Raw genomic sequence first — 14,380 nt, forward strand, 5'->3', positions numbered from 1 at the left:
ACGGGGACATTAATCAGCATGACTGCCTTCCTTGTAGCTTTGTTATTAACAAAGATATGAACAGCAGTATGTCTTTTTTAAATGGCATCCTATATTTTTTATTCGGCAATTAAACGGACGATGGTTGACTGAATGACTGCTGTGCATTTTACTATGCTTTCATTTGTTCACTGTCAACGTCAGCAAGTGGAGTAGTTCCAATACCCGCGTACCTGCACTAAGCGCTAGTGATTCAGTCATTTTTCAAAACATTGTGTTTATGTTAATGGTCCACTGTGCTACATTTTTGAATAAGTCTTTAGGAGAGGAAATGAATACCGCTGTTCATATCTTTGTAAATAACAAAGCTACAAGGAAGGCAGTCATACTGAGTAATGTCCCCGTGACGGCTAATGAACATTTTCTTGACAAAGTTTGAATTTGCATCTGGACAAAAAGTTATTTCGGGTGGTCAAGATAAATGGGGCACCCTGTATATCACTCTCGACGTGATTTTTCGCTCTAATGAAGGAGATATGAGGCCCTAATAATATAAAAACACTGACGTCGAAAATAATCTGACCTGAAGATCCTGGCGGGATTTCCGGCGAAACGTTAGTCAACAGGAATTAAACAACGCGGTGGAATCCCGGAAACGATGACCATACCTACCACTCATCGCGGAAGTGATCGAAAGAACATGTACATCAGGGTGGGACAAAAAATAACTTTTTTTCTGGATCAAATTTGCCCTACGCGGGAAATTCGTATGCTTAAATAAGGGTCTAGGATCCGATTTTTTTCGAAATCACAAAATATTTATTACTGCCGCCCGAGCCCAAAAGTTAAAAAAAATGCGAAAATCGAGGCTGATTTTGGAAACAAACGCCTATGAGAAGAAATTACAGCAACTAAACCCATTTCGGAAATCCTTATGATGATTATAGCTTTCAGAATTACGTTTACGGAGTTAAAAGTTTATCTATTTTATTCTTTGGTTTGGGATGAGAGAGAACGGTCCTACAACGGACGAACGCGGACAGACTACTGAAGCTGGAGTTAAACTCCAGGGGCAAATGCCCAAGCGGAATTATGATTAGCGAATGGAATGCACCGAGGAAACTCACGCTCACGGTGGGCCGTGGGAGTATTCTTTCGGGTTCCGTGGCGAGGTTTTTCCTCTCTTTAAACTCATATTTATACTCCCGTTTATGTGTTACTAATACGTGCCCCACCCGTATAAGAGTAGGTATATTCTGCGCGCAGGGTTGAGATCAAGTTCAGTGAGTGTGCGAGTTCGAAGTCACGATGGTAACAAAAGAGGATCCTGAAGTCGGCCTCTAAATGTGCTGTCACCCGTCGCGCTTACAAAAGTCGCCACTCGCGTCGCTGACGGACAAAGTGATCCGAGTATCACGGGGAAATATGGAATAATTAGGGGTGTTAGCCGAAATTTATGCACATTTTGACGTGGTCTATCAAGTACATAACTTTTCAATGCTATTTATCGCAATTACAAACATAAAACTACAAAATACTGAAAAAAGTGGATCGGATCGCATTGCGCTCATCACCGCGTCGCGGACTTTTTTGGAAACCGATTAAAACGCGACTGAAGTGGTGACAGAAATTAACCTTCTATGGGATGTAATTGTTTCTCCTCTATCCAGTCCCCTTGTCCGAAGTGATCATACTTTTTTCTTTTCTTAAAAGAGGCACTCTTAACATCATATTTCTACACAATATCTTGAACTCGACTTTTGACTGCCCTGAACTCCTCTCTCTGTTGACTTTTAGAATACCGACTCGTTCCACCCGCTCGCTCTCCCTACTCCACCTACCGATTCCCAGAATTTCCCTGACCAAACGCTCACCTTTATATCGCCTCTCCTCCGTTCTAAATTCGCTCCTTCCTTCCATAGATCCTTTTTGCCTTTCACGCAAAAAATTCACCGCGTAAGCTCTGACCCATATGTCTGCTAATTGAATGTTATACTTCCCTACTGGTTAATCCTTTGTATGTTTTTATAATTAAATTAAAAAAGAAGAACTTTGTGCTTTCACATTAATATGAATTAATGATTAATGTGAAAGCACAAAGTTCTTCTTTTTTAATTTAATAATGAATCGCTTTCACCAAGTTACGCCTCAAACAATCAATGTTTTTATAATGTTATTGTATTGTGTCTAATTCATGTCATTGTTAAAGGGCAATTCCATTTGTGACGGAATTACCTTTAGAGAAAATTATGCAATAGGATATTTCGATTGATTTGTAAAATACAAAAAAAAGGAAAACTTGTAACTGTGCATGATCAAGAAACATTTACGAAGGTGATATTCATGTCATAAACAAAATTAATTATCGAAATACCTTCTAAACAACCCCATAATTAACATGCGTCGGAATTACTGCGAGGTCAACCTCCAAAGTGCAATGATTTTAAACATCTTCAAAGCTCTGTGAATCGAAGTATAGTTTGAACACTTTTAGCAAGGCTGTGAATAATATTTGAAACATTGATTTCTTGAAATTCAATCAATTAGCTATTGATTTATAAAGATAAAATATTTCCAGCCTAAATTTTAATTTGTGAGAAAAAGTTGACATTTTCATGGAAATGCCCTAAAAATTTCACTGTGAATTGGCGTCACGGCTGTAAGTGAAATTTGCTTAAATAAATAAATAAACTAACATAATTTATGCATTAGAATCAAGAAAAAGGGACTCGTGAGTGTATGCATGTAATTGAAAACGATAGTACACATGCATGTTTCAATTAGAGCCTTTTTACTGTACCTGTCATGTTTGGAGAATATGTGGCTGGGGCTGATAGGTATGGTAGGTGACTGACTGGAGGCGGTGGAGGCTTGGCCGATGGACGGTGATCCCGGGGGCACCAGGCTGGTCCCGTTGCCGCCCCCGCTCGACAGGCCCCCGGCGTACGAGGGCGAGTGCCCCAGGAGGCCCCCGACGGGGGCCAGGCGGTCGTCCAGAGGGGTCGGCGGCGCAGACTTGGCGCTGAGGTTGCTCGAAGACCTGAAAGCATAGGAAAAAAGAACGCACAAGGATTAGATCAGATTGAAATAAAACAAATTTCGGATCAGCATGGGCATAAAAGAACTCCAAAACAAAGTACTAAGGGGAAAAACATAAAAGTGGGGTATTTTTCCGTCACCAGTTCGATTTTTCTTATAACTGGCATGTATCAATTAAATAAAAAATAAAAAAGCCAAGAAATGGGCTATGAAATGGTTAATTGGGGGTTCGGCCCAGGATAGGGTCAAGGGGTGGTAGGAGCTGCTGGGAGGTTACCCCCATGTAACCTCCCAGACAGTGGCGCAGCGAGGGGGGGGGTTTGGGGGATAAACCCCCTCCCCCCTCAGAGCTAAGAGAAATTATTAAGTTTAATCCGTTTTACTTAATTGGATTGATATTACCAATAGAATAGCGTAGGAATTAATAAAATACCCCTCATAAAGCCGTAAAACTCACTATTTTAAACCATTTATCTTAAAATTCCGCAATTTATTAATCTCGCACCTATCGCTTATCCTGGTGGGTATATGATACCCCCACACACCCCTGTATTAGTTGCACCTAAACCTCCCCCAGCCTTAATTCCTGGCTGCGCCCCTGCTCCCAGCAGTACTGGGGGTCAGAACAAAATTGCCATTCTATCTAGTGTAAATTGGAAATCAAAGGGAAGGTGTAGTCCATATGGATCCGCCACTGGATCTGAACAGGTGAACCGCAGAACCTCTCCTTGAGTTGCAACGGGGAAATCGTTATGAACCGGTACTCAAGAGAGTCAGTTCTGAACTGGTGTACCGTGAAATCAGTTCGGGGAAAGCCATTATAGAATAACGAAACATGTATGCACCTAAGTTTGGTTCAACTATTCCTGGTGCAGTTATTATTTTATCTTAGGAATGTTGTGAATTTATTTTCCCATCAAGCAGCGGGTTTGAATTCGAAAGACAAATAAATTTAGCTACACGTTTACCTTAACAAAAGCCATTCTCACCACATGTTCAAGGCTCGTTAATATAAACAATATTCTCTCGTAAACACGTACACCTGTTACGTCTCAATTCCTTTATCCGCGCCAATAATATTAAATTGGTAGACACAAGACGTAAAAAAACAAATTGCCCACAAAGTACGAGACAAAACGTGTAATAGGCGGTAGAGATAGCTACAGGAAATTTACAACAGGAAAAGAGGTCCAGTTGAAATAAAAAGATTGTTCAGTAATTCAACAGGCTCAGCCTAAAACACCCACCCATCGAATCAAGAATCGGCTCAAAAATCCAAGCACCGCCCAGCTTAAAGTTGCAAGCACAACTTCACTAGCTAAGGCCCATGGGTTGACGAATCAGTATCGAAGCACTTATACTCGTGTTGCCTAGCAGCAGCATTTTCAAGTTCAATATCCACGGATCAAGATGCGGAATCCTTGGATGATGTCGCGGATTAATCCGCACGTGTGCAGCGATGTGAACTCCCCCTTCACAGGAAGAATGATGGACAAGGAGAACATTTGGCTTTCTTGGCCAGAGTCCAGATGGCGAGCGAAAAGGATGAAAGGCAAGATATGAGGAATATAGTCAGGGGTTTCTATAGATTCAACGAATGCGTTAAAGTTGACTAAGCTTTAATTGAGGGGAAATTGAAGGAACATAATATGGTAAAACGGCTAGACTATACCCATTATGCAAATTCAAGAGCAGTTTATTTTCCGACGAAGTTAACCATATCTTATGATCGCCAACATACTACGGTAGATCAAATCATAAAAATAAAATAAGGGAGATACACTGTATATCAGCTATATTTAGAAAGCCTTTTTTCTGCGATCAATAAGAGACTATAACGCCAGGTTAGTATTTAGAAATAAGCTAGCTGACTGTAAGAGTAGCTTACTAACTTATGTATTCCTTAATTCATATTTCTGAATTCTTCTGGTATTTTTTACAAATTGTTTTGCATATTCTAGGTTCAGAGGCGGATTGCCTTCGTTAACAGGATATAGATGAATCTTATAATCCCTAAACTTATGTGTCATATGTAGCGTACATGACGCGCAGTGCATGTCAGTTGAAGTAAATTTTAATTCTCTATTGCATGTTGGTGATACTTCACCCCCTGCCAAACACCTCCGTTGGTGGCTTGAAGGATAATATGTAAATAATATAAAGTAACCATTTCAACGATAGAGTTGGCGTTTCCTACCATAATGCATTGGAGTTTGACAGCAAAATATTTACGAGAATTCATTCGGTTATCAAAGGAACATCAACGGAAAAAATTATCAACGATATTTATATGATTAGGTGATGCAAAACGATAAACAATAATTTCTCATTAAAGGACTAGCTGGAGTCCGGTATGGAAAGCTGCTTCCTAAGCATTTCTGGACTGTTGACCACTGATTAAGGATGATCAAGAGTATAACCAAATGCTACTTACATACCAGATTAAAATTGTTGACCCCTGAATGCGCAATTTCTACGACGTCTCTGGTAGAGAAAATTCGGAGGGAAGGCTAGGCAGCTAGGTTTCCGTGTTTTCCTCCGCGTCGATTTATCTTCGTGACGACAGTTTCGCCGGCGTTGAAGCAGGCGTCTTCAGGTGTCGGATGCAATATTTTTCCAATCTTATAAACGCCTTGGTTTTTGACAGGTGAGTCCAGATTGGTCGGTAGTTAGGTAGTCTCTTCAAGAAGTTAGATTGCGAATAGCTGTCCTCCCTGCTGACATTACATGTTGATGTTGTCACGAATCGACGCGGAAGAAAACCCAAAAACCTTGCTGCGCCTTAGAATAATTTCCATAACAAAATATCTTTGCGCGTCGTCTCCAGCTTGCGCAGGAGATTTCCGCCATAGCGGTGCGTCTCGGGGCCAAGGCTGCGATAACTCGATGACACGTGCGCCTCCCGGCTCCCGCCGAGACGCCGGCATGCTTGAAGGTCCACCCGCCAGCACCACGCGCGGCACACGGAGAGCGCTAATGAAGGCATTAGGAAGACACGTGCTCCTCTCGCAAGAGTAAAGTTGGCTTCGCACGATCATCTTCCGAGTAATCATTTGTATAAAGGCGCACTTAGCGCCCAAATCGTACTCTTATGAAGTATGTACTACTACGGGCAGTACCCTAATTAATTAATATCAACAGAGAAATCTGAGGATATAATTAATATGCTAAATAAATGCAATGGAACAGCGATAACTATTAAATATCACAATAGGTGTAATTTAATCAGGATAAACCATATATTTAATAAAAACAGAAGATTAAAGAATTCCGCACAACCAAAATGGCCGCTGACAACAATGCATGAGTTGGTGCGTCTACTGTTCCACTGGATGTGAGTACGGAGTGGTAGTCCCAAATTTAAAGTTGACTCACAAGTAGGCCTCTCAAAAATGACAATATGACGTATGGAGATGGCGATTGATCTCTTTTTAGTAGGATAAATCATTGAATAGAAATAAGGAAAATGAGTGTGGTAAAAGATATAATATTAAGACTCACCACACGAAATTCCGTTTGGGAGATAGCTTCGGAATCCACGAAAACCATAAACCAGCATAGCAATAACTATGGGCCACTAAAATATCAGACATTTTCGTCATCAAAAATGTAGTCTCTCGTTCTTAGTCAAAACAGAAGGCAGGCACAGTGGAAGTCCTCTCAAAAGTAGCCAATTCTTCGAAAACTTGAAATCACTGAGGGAATTGTGGTCGAAGGAAACTGGGTTTAGCACTGTCCGGGCACTTAATACTCATAGGATTAACACTTTTCTTCAAAGTTACATCCCAACAAGCGATGATGGAATCGAAGACAAAATATCCACTCCAACGGTCACAGATATTTCATTATTTTGTTCTCGGATACAGCAAACGTCTTGGTATGGAAGAAGAGGAACTGATAAATTCGTCGCACAATGGTATTGCAATCGTGATCGTCTGTCATTTAAATACGCGTTACACTTTCCTCACACCACCAAAGAGTAAAAAATCTCCCAAGAACTCCACCTGTATGCGATGATACCCAAAAAAAGGCTTCAAGTAGAGAACAACCAAAGAAAATGACTATGAAGAGTTGTCAAAAAAGAACTAGGGGGGACTAAGGGATTCTGAAAACGACACATGTTGAAAGAACAATTCTGAATAGTAAAAGAGGGCCAAAAAGAATGCTTATAAGAAATATTTAGGTAGAACAATGGGAATGATGATAGCAGGGCAATCATTGGAAGGCTTCATATTTCCAGCATAGGCCCTATTACAAAAATTTGAGTTAAAAAAGTGACGAAAAAACTTGAATAAGAAACCTAAAATTCAGCAATCCACCACCAATAAACCGAACACCGGAGATGAACACGCTCACCCATCACCGAGAAAAATAACGCACTGACAATGAGTATACCCGTGGATAGAAATGGAGGCGTCTTTCTTTATCGGGAGCCAAAGCATTCTGATCACAAATAAGAAAACCTCAGCTTTTTATAGAGGTAAAGCGATTGAGTGGCATTATTTACCTATTCCCGGAGGTTAGCGGAAATAGAATCGGATAACAATAATCCCAGCAGTGACACGAGACACGCGCACCGACGTCACAATCAATCAATTATTGGGTGCCATGACGACTCAAAAAGTGGCAGAGGTGGGCAGGGACCTATTAGACTTCTGTCACGCGACGTCTCCCACTTCCCACGTCCCACAGACGTTACTAAACACAATACTCGTTACCAACGTGGAAGGCTTCTTTTGTTTTTGTCCTTTGTTACCAGAAAAAAGTTAACCTGGCAAGTATCCTATAAAGATCACGCCCTTCAATATGAATATTCAGACATCTCTCAACACAAAAAAAATTAATCACAACTTTGTCGAAGCGATAAAAAACTATATTCCGCATGAAAAACCTTCAATAACAGCATAACGTAACATAACTTTCCAGCCTCGGTGGCGAAGAGTAACAGCCCTCACCTGCCAAGCTGAAGGTCGCGGGTTCGAGTCCCGCCTGGGTAGATTACCCTTATCCAGGGCATGTATGTCAGTTATCGTCTATCGTCGTCATATTCTATCCCACCGATATAAAGGCCAATTAGTGCTATTTTCGGAGTTAAGAAAATAAATAAATAAGCTCGGTAGACAAGCTATATCTTAAGACGAGTAATATTTACAAAACGCCTCCATCATAATGTTTTCACGAAGAATATGTGCTCGATACATTCAGGTATTTAATGCCAAGTGATTATCCTCCCCTTATTGACTTCCCTTAAGATTTCACTTCCAACCTCATTACGACTGTAAGATAGGTAATTTTAAGAACAAAATAAAGTTTTATAAGTTTAAAAAAATTAGTATCGTAGAGTTAATATACCGTGCCAGGCAGGGTAATTATGATCTATAGTAACTGAGAAACAGTAGTTTCACGAACAGCTAGTTCGGAAATTTAACTCCATCAAAGAGGGACTACAACATCAATTTCAAAGCCACCATGTTTGGCAACAATCATAAGTGACTTTTGAATTATCATTCCCGAGAAATTAATGGGTAAAATAGATTAGGATGATTAGATGGGTTAAATAGATTCCGGGATATTGACAATGAAAATTGTACATTTAAAAAAATCAAACGAAAGGAGTTTGTTGAAGGACTCTCTACGGATGCCATAGAAAGTTTTTTTTGCCAACTAATCACTTTCACAGGGAAGAGAGCAAAATTACATCTCTTTTAATGGAAATTATAGTTCAGAGGGCGACCCGAAGTACACAATACGGTTGCCAGATCCCCCCGTCACCATGGTAAATCCTGTGCGATTTCCTGGGGCAAATAGCACTGAACTCTGAACAATGAAATGGTGATATACCCTCACACAGTGAAGACTAAATTGTGCATCACGCCATCCTCAAAAGCCCCTTAAGAAATGCTACTGAACTCTAAAAAGTGAAATGGTGATATACCGTCCCAAAGTGAATCCTATACTGCGCATCATGCCATCTTGAAAATCCACTGAAGGATAGCGCTCCATTAAAAAAGGGGGGAAAATACAATTTTGAATTATTTTCTAAGCTCACATATTTCGAAATAGCTCACGCCTTTGGAGGTAAATCACGGGTATGCCTACACGCAGGTTTAAACACCCTGTTCCGATTCTTTTTACTGTATTGGATTCTCGTAATATTTTATGTATCGGATTCTCTTTATTTTATTTATTTGATTCTCGGTATATTTTATGTATTTACTTGTTTTTGGGCCACTGTAAATTAGAAATATTGCAGTTTTTTGGACATTTTAAATAAAATAAAATTAAATTAAAATTAAATAACAAATGTAATATTCCCAATTAGAGTTCAGCGGATTTTCCTATATGAAACACAAGGCGGTCGGCCTCGTTGGGAAATCTGGGATGGGCACCATCTTGGCTTCAAACGATACCGTGCGCAATCTAGTACGATCGTCATTCCTTTGTTTCGATTTCGGTGGCAAAAACTAAAAGGCGCGTCAAGCAATGGGCAAATAAAACGCAGAGTGTGCAATAGTGTGTCTTGTTTTGAAATTTTTTTCAGCGAGAGAAATTCAACACCCATAAAAAGTACAAAGCTAAAGTTACAGTAATTATTGAGAAAGAAGGTTTGTAAGTAGGAGTTTTTTTACTTTGTTACTTTTCAGTTCACATTTCAGGACGATTCAACTCGTCGTAGAGCATGAAGGAGGTAGCTTTTAATTCTCCTCAATTAGCCCCACCAAAATAGTAACAACGCCCCCTCAATAATATCTACAGATAACATCGGGGGAATTTAAATTCACTGACGTTTTATGATAATTTTTCAAAATTGGTGACGTATATCATAAGCACCAGCCAGCCGAAGTATTCTTTGGCGTTTTCCGTGCATATAGGACCATCGAAGGCTACTTCCTTAGTAGCACCAAAGGATTGTACCTGTATATTTTTAAAATTTATTTTTTTCCTCTTCTATTCTTGACCTTGTTTAATACATTTTATAATATTTCTTGGAGTTTAGCTCAATAGTTAGATATATGTATAAGATATGTATAATATACAGATTTACGACGAGTTATACGTATTTAATCTATATAAAATCAATATTATGGCAGCAGATATAATACGTATAATATCTAGATATTATCTGCGTGGTAGAGGACATTTGCATGCATTTTCTACAGATATAATATGTATACAGTGTATACTATGATACGAATTAAATCTAGATATAATCCTTTTGGTGCTACTAGGGTTAGGTCTCCCAATGGGTTGATGTTGACCTGCCTACCGTGATGGAACATGCCTATCGGAAGGTCGTTCGGAATTGGCATCAGCCATGAAAATGGTAATCAATTTGGTTCCCGAAACGTCAGCAGCCACGTCAACTTTGACCCGGTGGGTAAGCCGAATATCCATACAAAATAAGATAGATTAGAGGGGAATCTACTGGCGGCAACTGACCTCAAAAAATTATCATAATTAAACAAACTGTGGTAACACTCCTTATTTATGTATTAAAAATCGGTCCTGGTTTCGGTAACAGGGTGCCATTTTCCGATCTTGAACATTCGGGTTACTTATTTTATAAAATTATATTATTCAATTCACTTTATGTTTGCGGGTGAGCTTTCGTGAGAGCTCGGAAACTCTCGGAAGGCTTCGCTAATGGGGGAGGGGTACTACCAAGAGAGGAGGAGCAAACTTAACGTTGCCAAATGTACATAGGAGCCCTGTTTTGTCACTGAAAACGTATGAGTCATTGGTGGCAATGGTATTTTGAACCCAGTGCCGAGACAATATACGCACTCATTTGGAAGATATTGATAATAATCCTTTCATAGAAGCCCATGAAATTGTCGCCGCTGAGTGAGGCACCGTTGGTGAAAGGCATACTTAAAGACACACACGGAGAACGCATGAGGTTTGGCAACACTGCTCCACGAGCAGATTCACGATGTTAACTCTACGGAGGTCTGAGAGCGAATGACTGAGGCCATGCCTGCTGTTTGCTGATTGGCAAAGGGAAAGTTACGTGTCGAGACTCTTTCCCTCCCCTCACCCCCCCTTGGTTTAGCCACACCAGCTCACCCGCAAAGATAAAATGAACAGAATGTAGTGTGGTGTGTTTATGTGGGAGAATCCTAAAAGATTTCATTTTTTTCCCGTTTCCTTCTTGGTCTTGATAACATTATTGACTGTATGATAATTTTTGGACATTTAATTCTTTGCCCAAGAGGACGAGCTACGTTAAAAGTCGAGTTACTTTTTTCCTCAATTACTAGCCTCGACAATGTGGTCACTATTTCGTTGACATCTAATGGGAAAATTTGTAGATTGTGCCAGTTGTAATGAATTAAAAATCCTTCCACAAAGGGACACCAGAAACCTGTTCGCATACACTCGCTTTAGGGAATGCTTTCTTCCAGTTCCGAATTCGTCCATGCTCAAGAACTGGGCAGGGCGTGGGTGCTGATCTAGGCGACAGGTTCACCCCCTTCGGTTCCACTAGTTGTATGTATCTGTCCTTCTCACTAGGATGTCTTTTTAGTGTCTTGTTCAGCGGATTATATATCGCGCCAACGTTCTCCGACTGGGCCCTCTTAAAGGTCATCTCCATTACGGGTAACCCTTTCGCTTGAACTGTCCTCACTAAGTTGCTGTGGTCTCTACAATTTGCTGAAGTGGGCGGTTGTGGAAAGGGCAGACTCGCGTAACAATAAAGAGGCCGAAAAAACGATGACGCGTTGGCAAGTTCTCTATGAGGCACGTTGATGCGTTTAGTAAAACTTTATGTATAACGTTTTTATAAACTCGCTTTGTTATTTGTCGTCCTGTCCACGTCAAATCGTGCAACTAAATTTTTATCCACTTTCCCATTGCTGATCAAGGTGAAATGTTTAGGATATTTCAGAACCATATGACAATGCAGTATTCTAACACTTTTAACAGGATTGGAATATTAATTCGATTTTTATTTAGAATTAAAAATTAAATATGGAGATTAGCTACAAGATTTGGCACCAATACCCGTTGGCGGTGGTACGTTCATTAAAAGGAAGGTGATTTGTTGAAAATCTCAGCAAAAATTTGTTTGTATCAACTTTTGTCTGAAAAAAATTAATTAAATGAAAAAAAATTAAAATTAAAGAGAAAGGATGAAAGGTGTGGAAAAGAAATAGACAAAAGAGGAAGACACAAAAAGTAGAATTAAACAAAAGGCGAGGCCAGATTAGAAGAAAAGAACATAGAAAAAGAAATCATATTACAATATAAAAAAACAAGTTTTTCTCGCGAACTTAAAAGAAAAAAATGAACTTTCTATGAGCCTGACGTAGTCTCTAAATAAGTTACTACATATAAAACGAAAAACGTTGGGCATATGTTCTACTATAACACTCAAGAGCAGCTACTCCAGTGCACAAACCTATCAGGAAATGTATTGATGTTAAGTACAAATAGAGTTTTATAGTGGAACGTATTTTATTTGTATGCGTAGCAATTCATTTAGAAACAATGCTAAGCTCATAGAACATTAATTTATTCTTAAAATTTCGTGAGAAAAACTTTTTTATAATAAAAATTTATTTTTATACGGTATTAATATTTCTTATCTTTTTCCTCTTTCCTTGTCGCTTCGATTTCAGCGATTTTGGGTCTGAATGAACGACCATACACGTTGTCAACCATCCTCTACGTCATTTTCTCCAACCCCTCCCAGTAAGTGAGCCGAAAAAAATATTTTTTGAAAGTTTGCACGTGCTGACGATTTTGTTTGGTGAAACAAGCAACAGAAAAAATCAGGGAATGGTTGGGGTGAGGTCAAAATTGCAGTAAACAAATATTAACGCATTGAAGTCCATCATTGGGAACGAATTTATCACCGATTGTTGATTTTGTTAATAATAACGGCAATTTCTGCCGCATAAATCGGAAATATAATCGAAGGGTCGCCCCTTAAGACAGGAAAGACCCTCGGAGGCTGCGCGCTAGGCTTAGATTGCTTGAACTATTGAGAATGGATATCTTTGACAGCGACACAGAGAACATAATATAGGAGCCACACTATATTTCCAGATCCGATAAGAGAGATGTTTTGCCGAACGGATAGATATGGGAATTCGTTTTTTCCCCGAACCATAAAGGACTTTAATAAACGCTTTCCCAACTTCATTAGAGCACTTAATTTTTAAAAAGATGTAAACGGATGGTGTCCTAACACCCCCTGCCACACGCCTTTTAGACGGCTTGCAGGGTATTGTGTAGATGTAGATATATTTGATCTAATACGGCCGGAATACGGCAGGGTCAAATATTACGAAAACTGTATGAAGCTGTTTTTTCATTAATTGCAAAATTATCCGCAATTACAACTTTGGAAATAATTTGTTGGACCAATCTACCATCCTACACACATTTCATCATCATGGTTCAGCGCACCCGAAAGCCATAATCTTTGATGAGGAATGTTTACACCGAATGCAATCGATGCACTCCTGACCTTCTACTCTCCTGAACACGCACATATCATCAGATCCGCCTCCGACGGTGGAAAACAAAATCGCCCACTCACACAAGCGAATTACTAAACGTCACAGGTCGAACTCGAGGTGTTCGACTGACTCTACGCCAACAATGAAAATCCAATTTTCGGCTTCTTTCCATCGTGCAAAAGGTAGAATAAAATAATTCTAATATAGCACAGCACAGCTATTAATTTTAATTCAGGTAATTTTTTCACAATGTATATTATGCTTCAAAAAAAATGACAAACCCATCGATTCCGCGTTTTTTGCTAAATACGCGTCAGCATTTTGCTAGGTTGATCGTTGACTAATGAGACCTTATTTCAATCGATAACTACTAACAAAAATAACTAGGTTATCATTGCATTAATGGATAGATATGGGAACTCGTTTTTCCCGCGAACCATATAGGACTTTAATAAACGCTAGTCCCAACTTCATTAGAGCACTTCATTTTTTTTAGCAGTAAACGGCTGGTGTCCTAACACCCCCTGCCCCTTATAAGCCAGGAATTCATGACATACGAGCAATAATTTACCAATGAATAACTCTAAATACCAAATAACAATTTAAATTTTTGTCCTCTTCAAATTGTTATTACAATTCTCCTTGCCCTTACCCTTTTCCGATAGTTCGATTATTAGCATTTAGACTGTTTAGATTGAATGTTAGAAGTATTCTAAATTTTTATCTACAAACGGTCAGATATCACCAAATAAGCCATTATAAAAAATCACTACTCACAAATTCACTATCCGTTAGAAAACTTGAATTATTTACACGCTTTTTCTCAACCCTTCCGTGACTGTACCTTGAAAACTTACGCGAACGACTGTGTGGGGTATCCCACCCGTATTATA

The 14,380-nt window shown here is 39.4% G+C and overlaps 1 protein-coding gene across 9 annotated transcripts in view; it reads right to left on the reverse strand.

Moving 5' to 3' along the window:
* LOC124167167 (GRAM domain-containing protein 2B-like) overlaps nt 1-14,380 on the reverse strand; it is a 648,383-nt gene that overhangs the window by 108,890 nt on the left and 525,113 nt on the right. For all 9 annotated transcript variants that reach the window (XM_046544977.1, XM_046544974.1, XM_046544976.1 and 6 more), the window contains one exon: nt 2,780-3,019. In XM_046544977.1, the coding sequence (XP_046400933.1) occupies nt 2,780-3,019 (240 nt within the window). The remainder of the gene's footprint in view (nt 1-2,779; nt 3,020-14,380) is intronic.

Source organism: Ischnura elegans, chromosome 10 (genome assembly GCF_921293095.1).
Source record: "Ischnura elegans chromosome 10, ioIscEleg1.1, whole genome shotgun sequence".
NCBI lineage: Eukaryota > Metazoa > Arthropoda > Insecta > Odonata > Coenagrionidae > Ischnura > Ischnura elegans.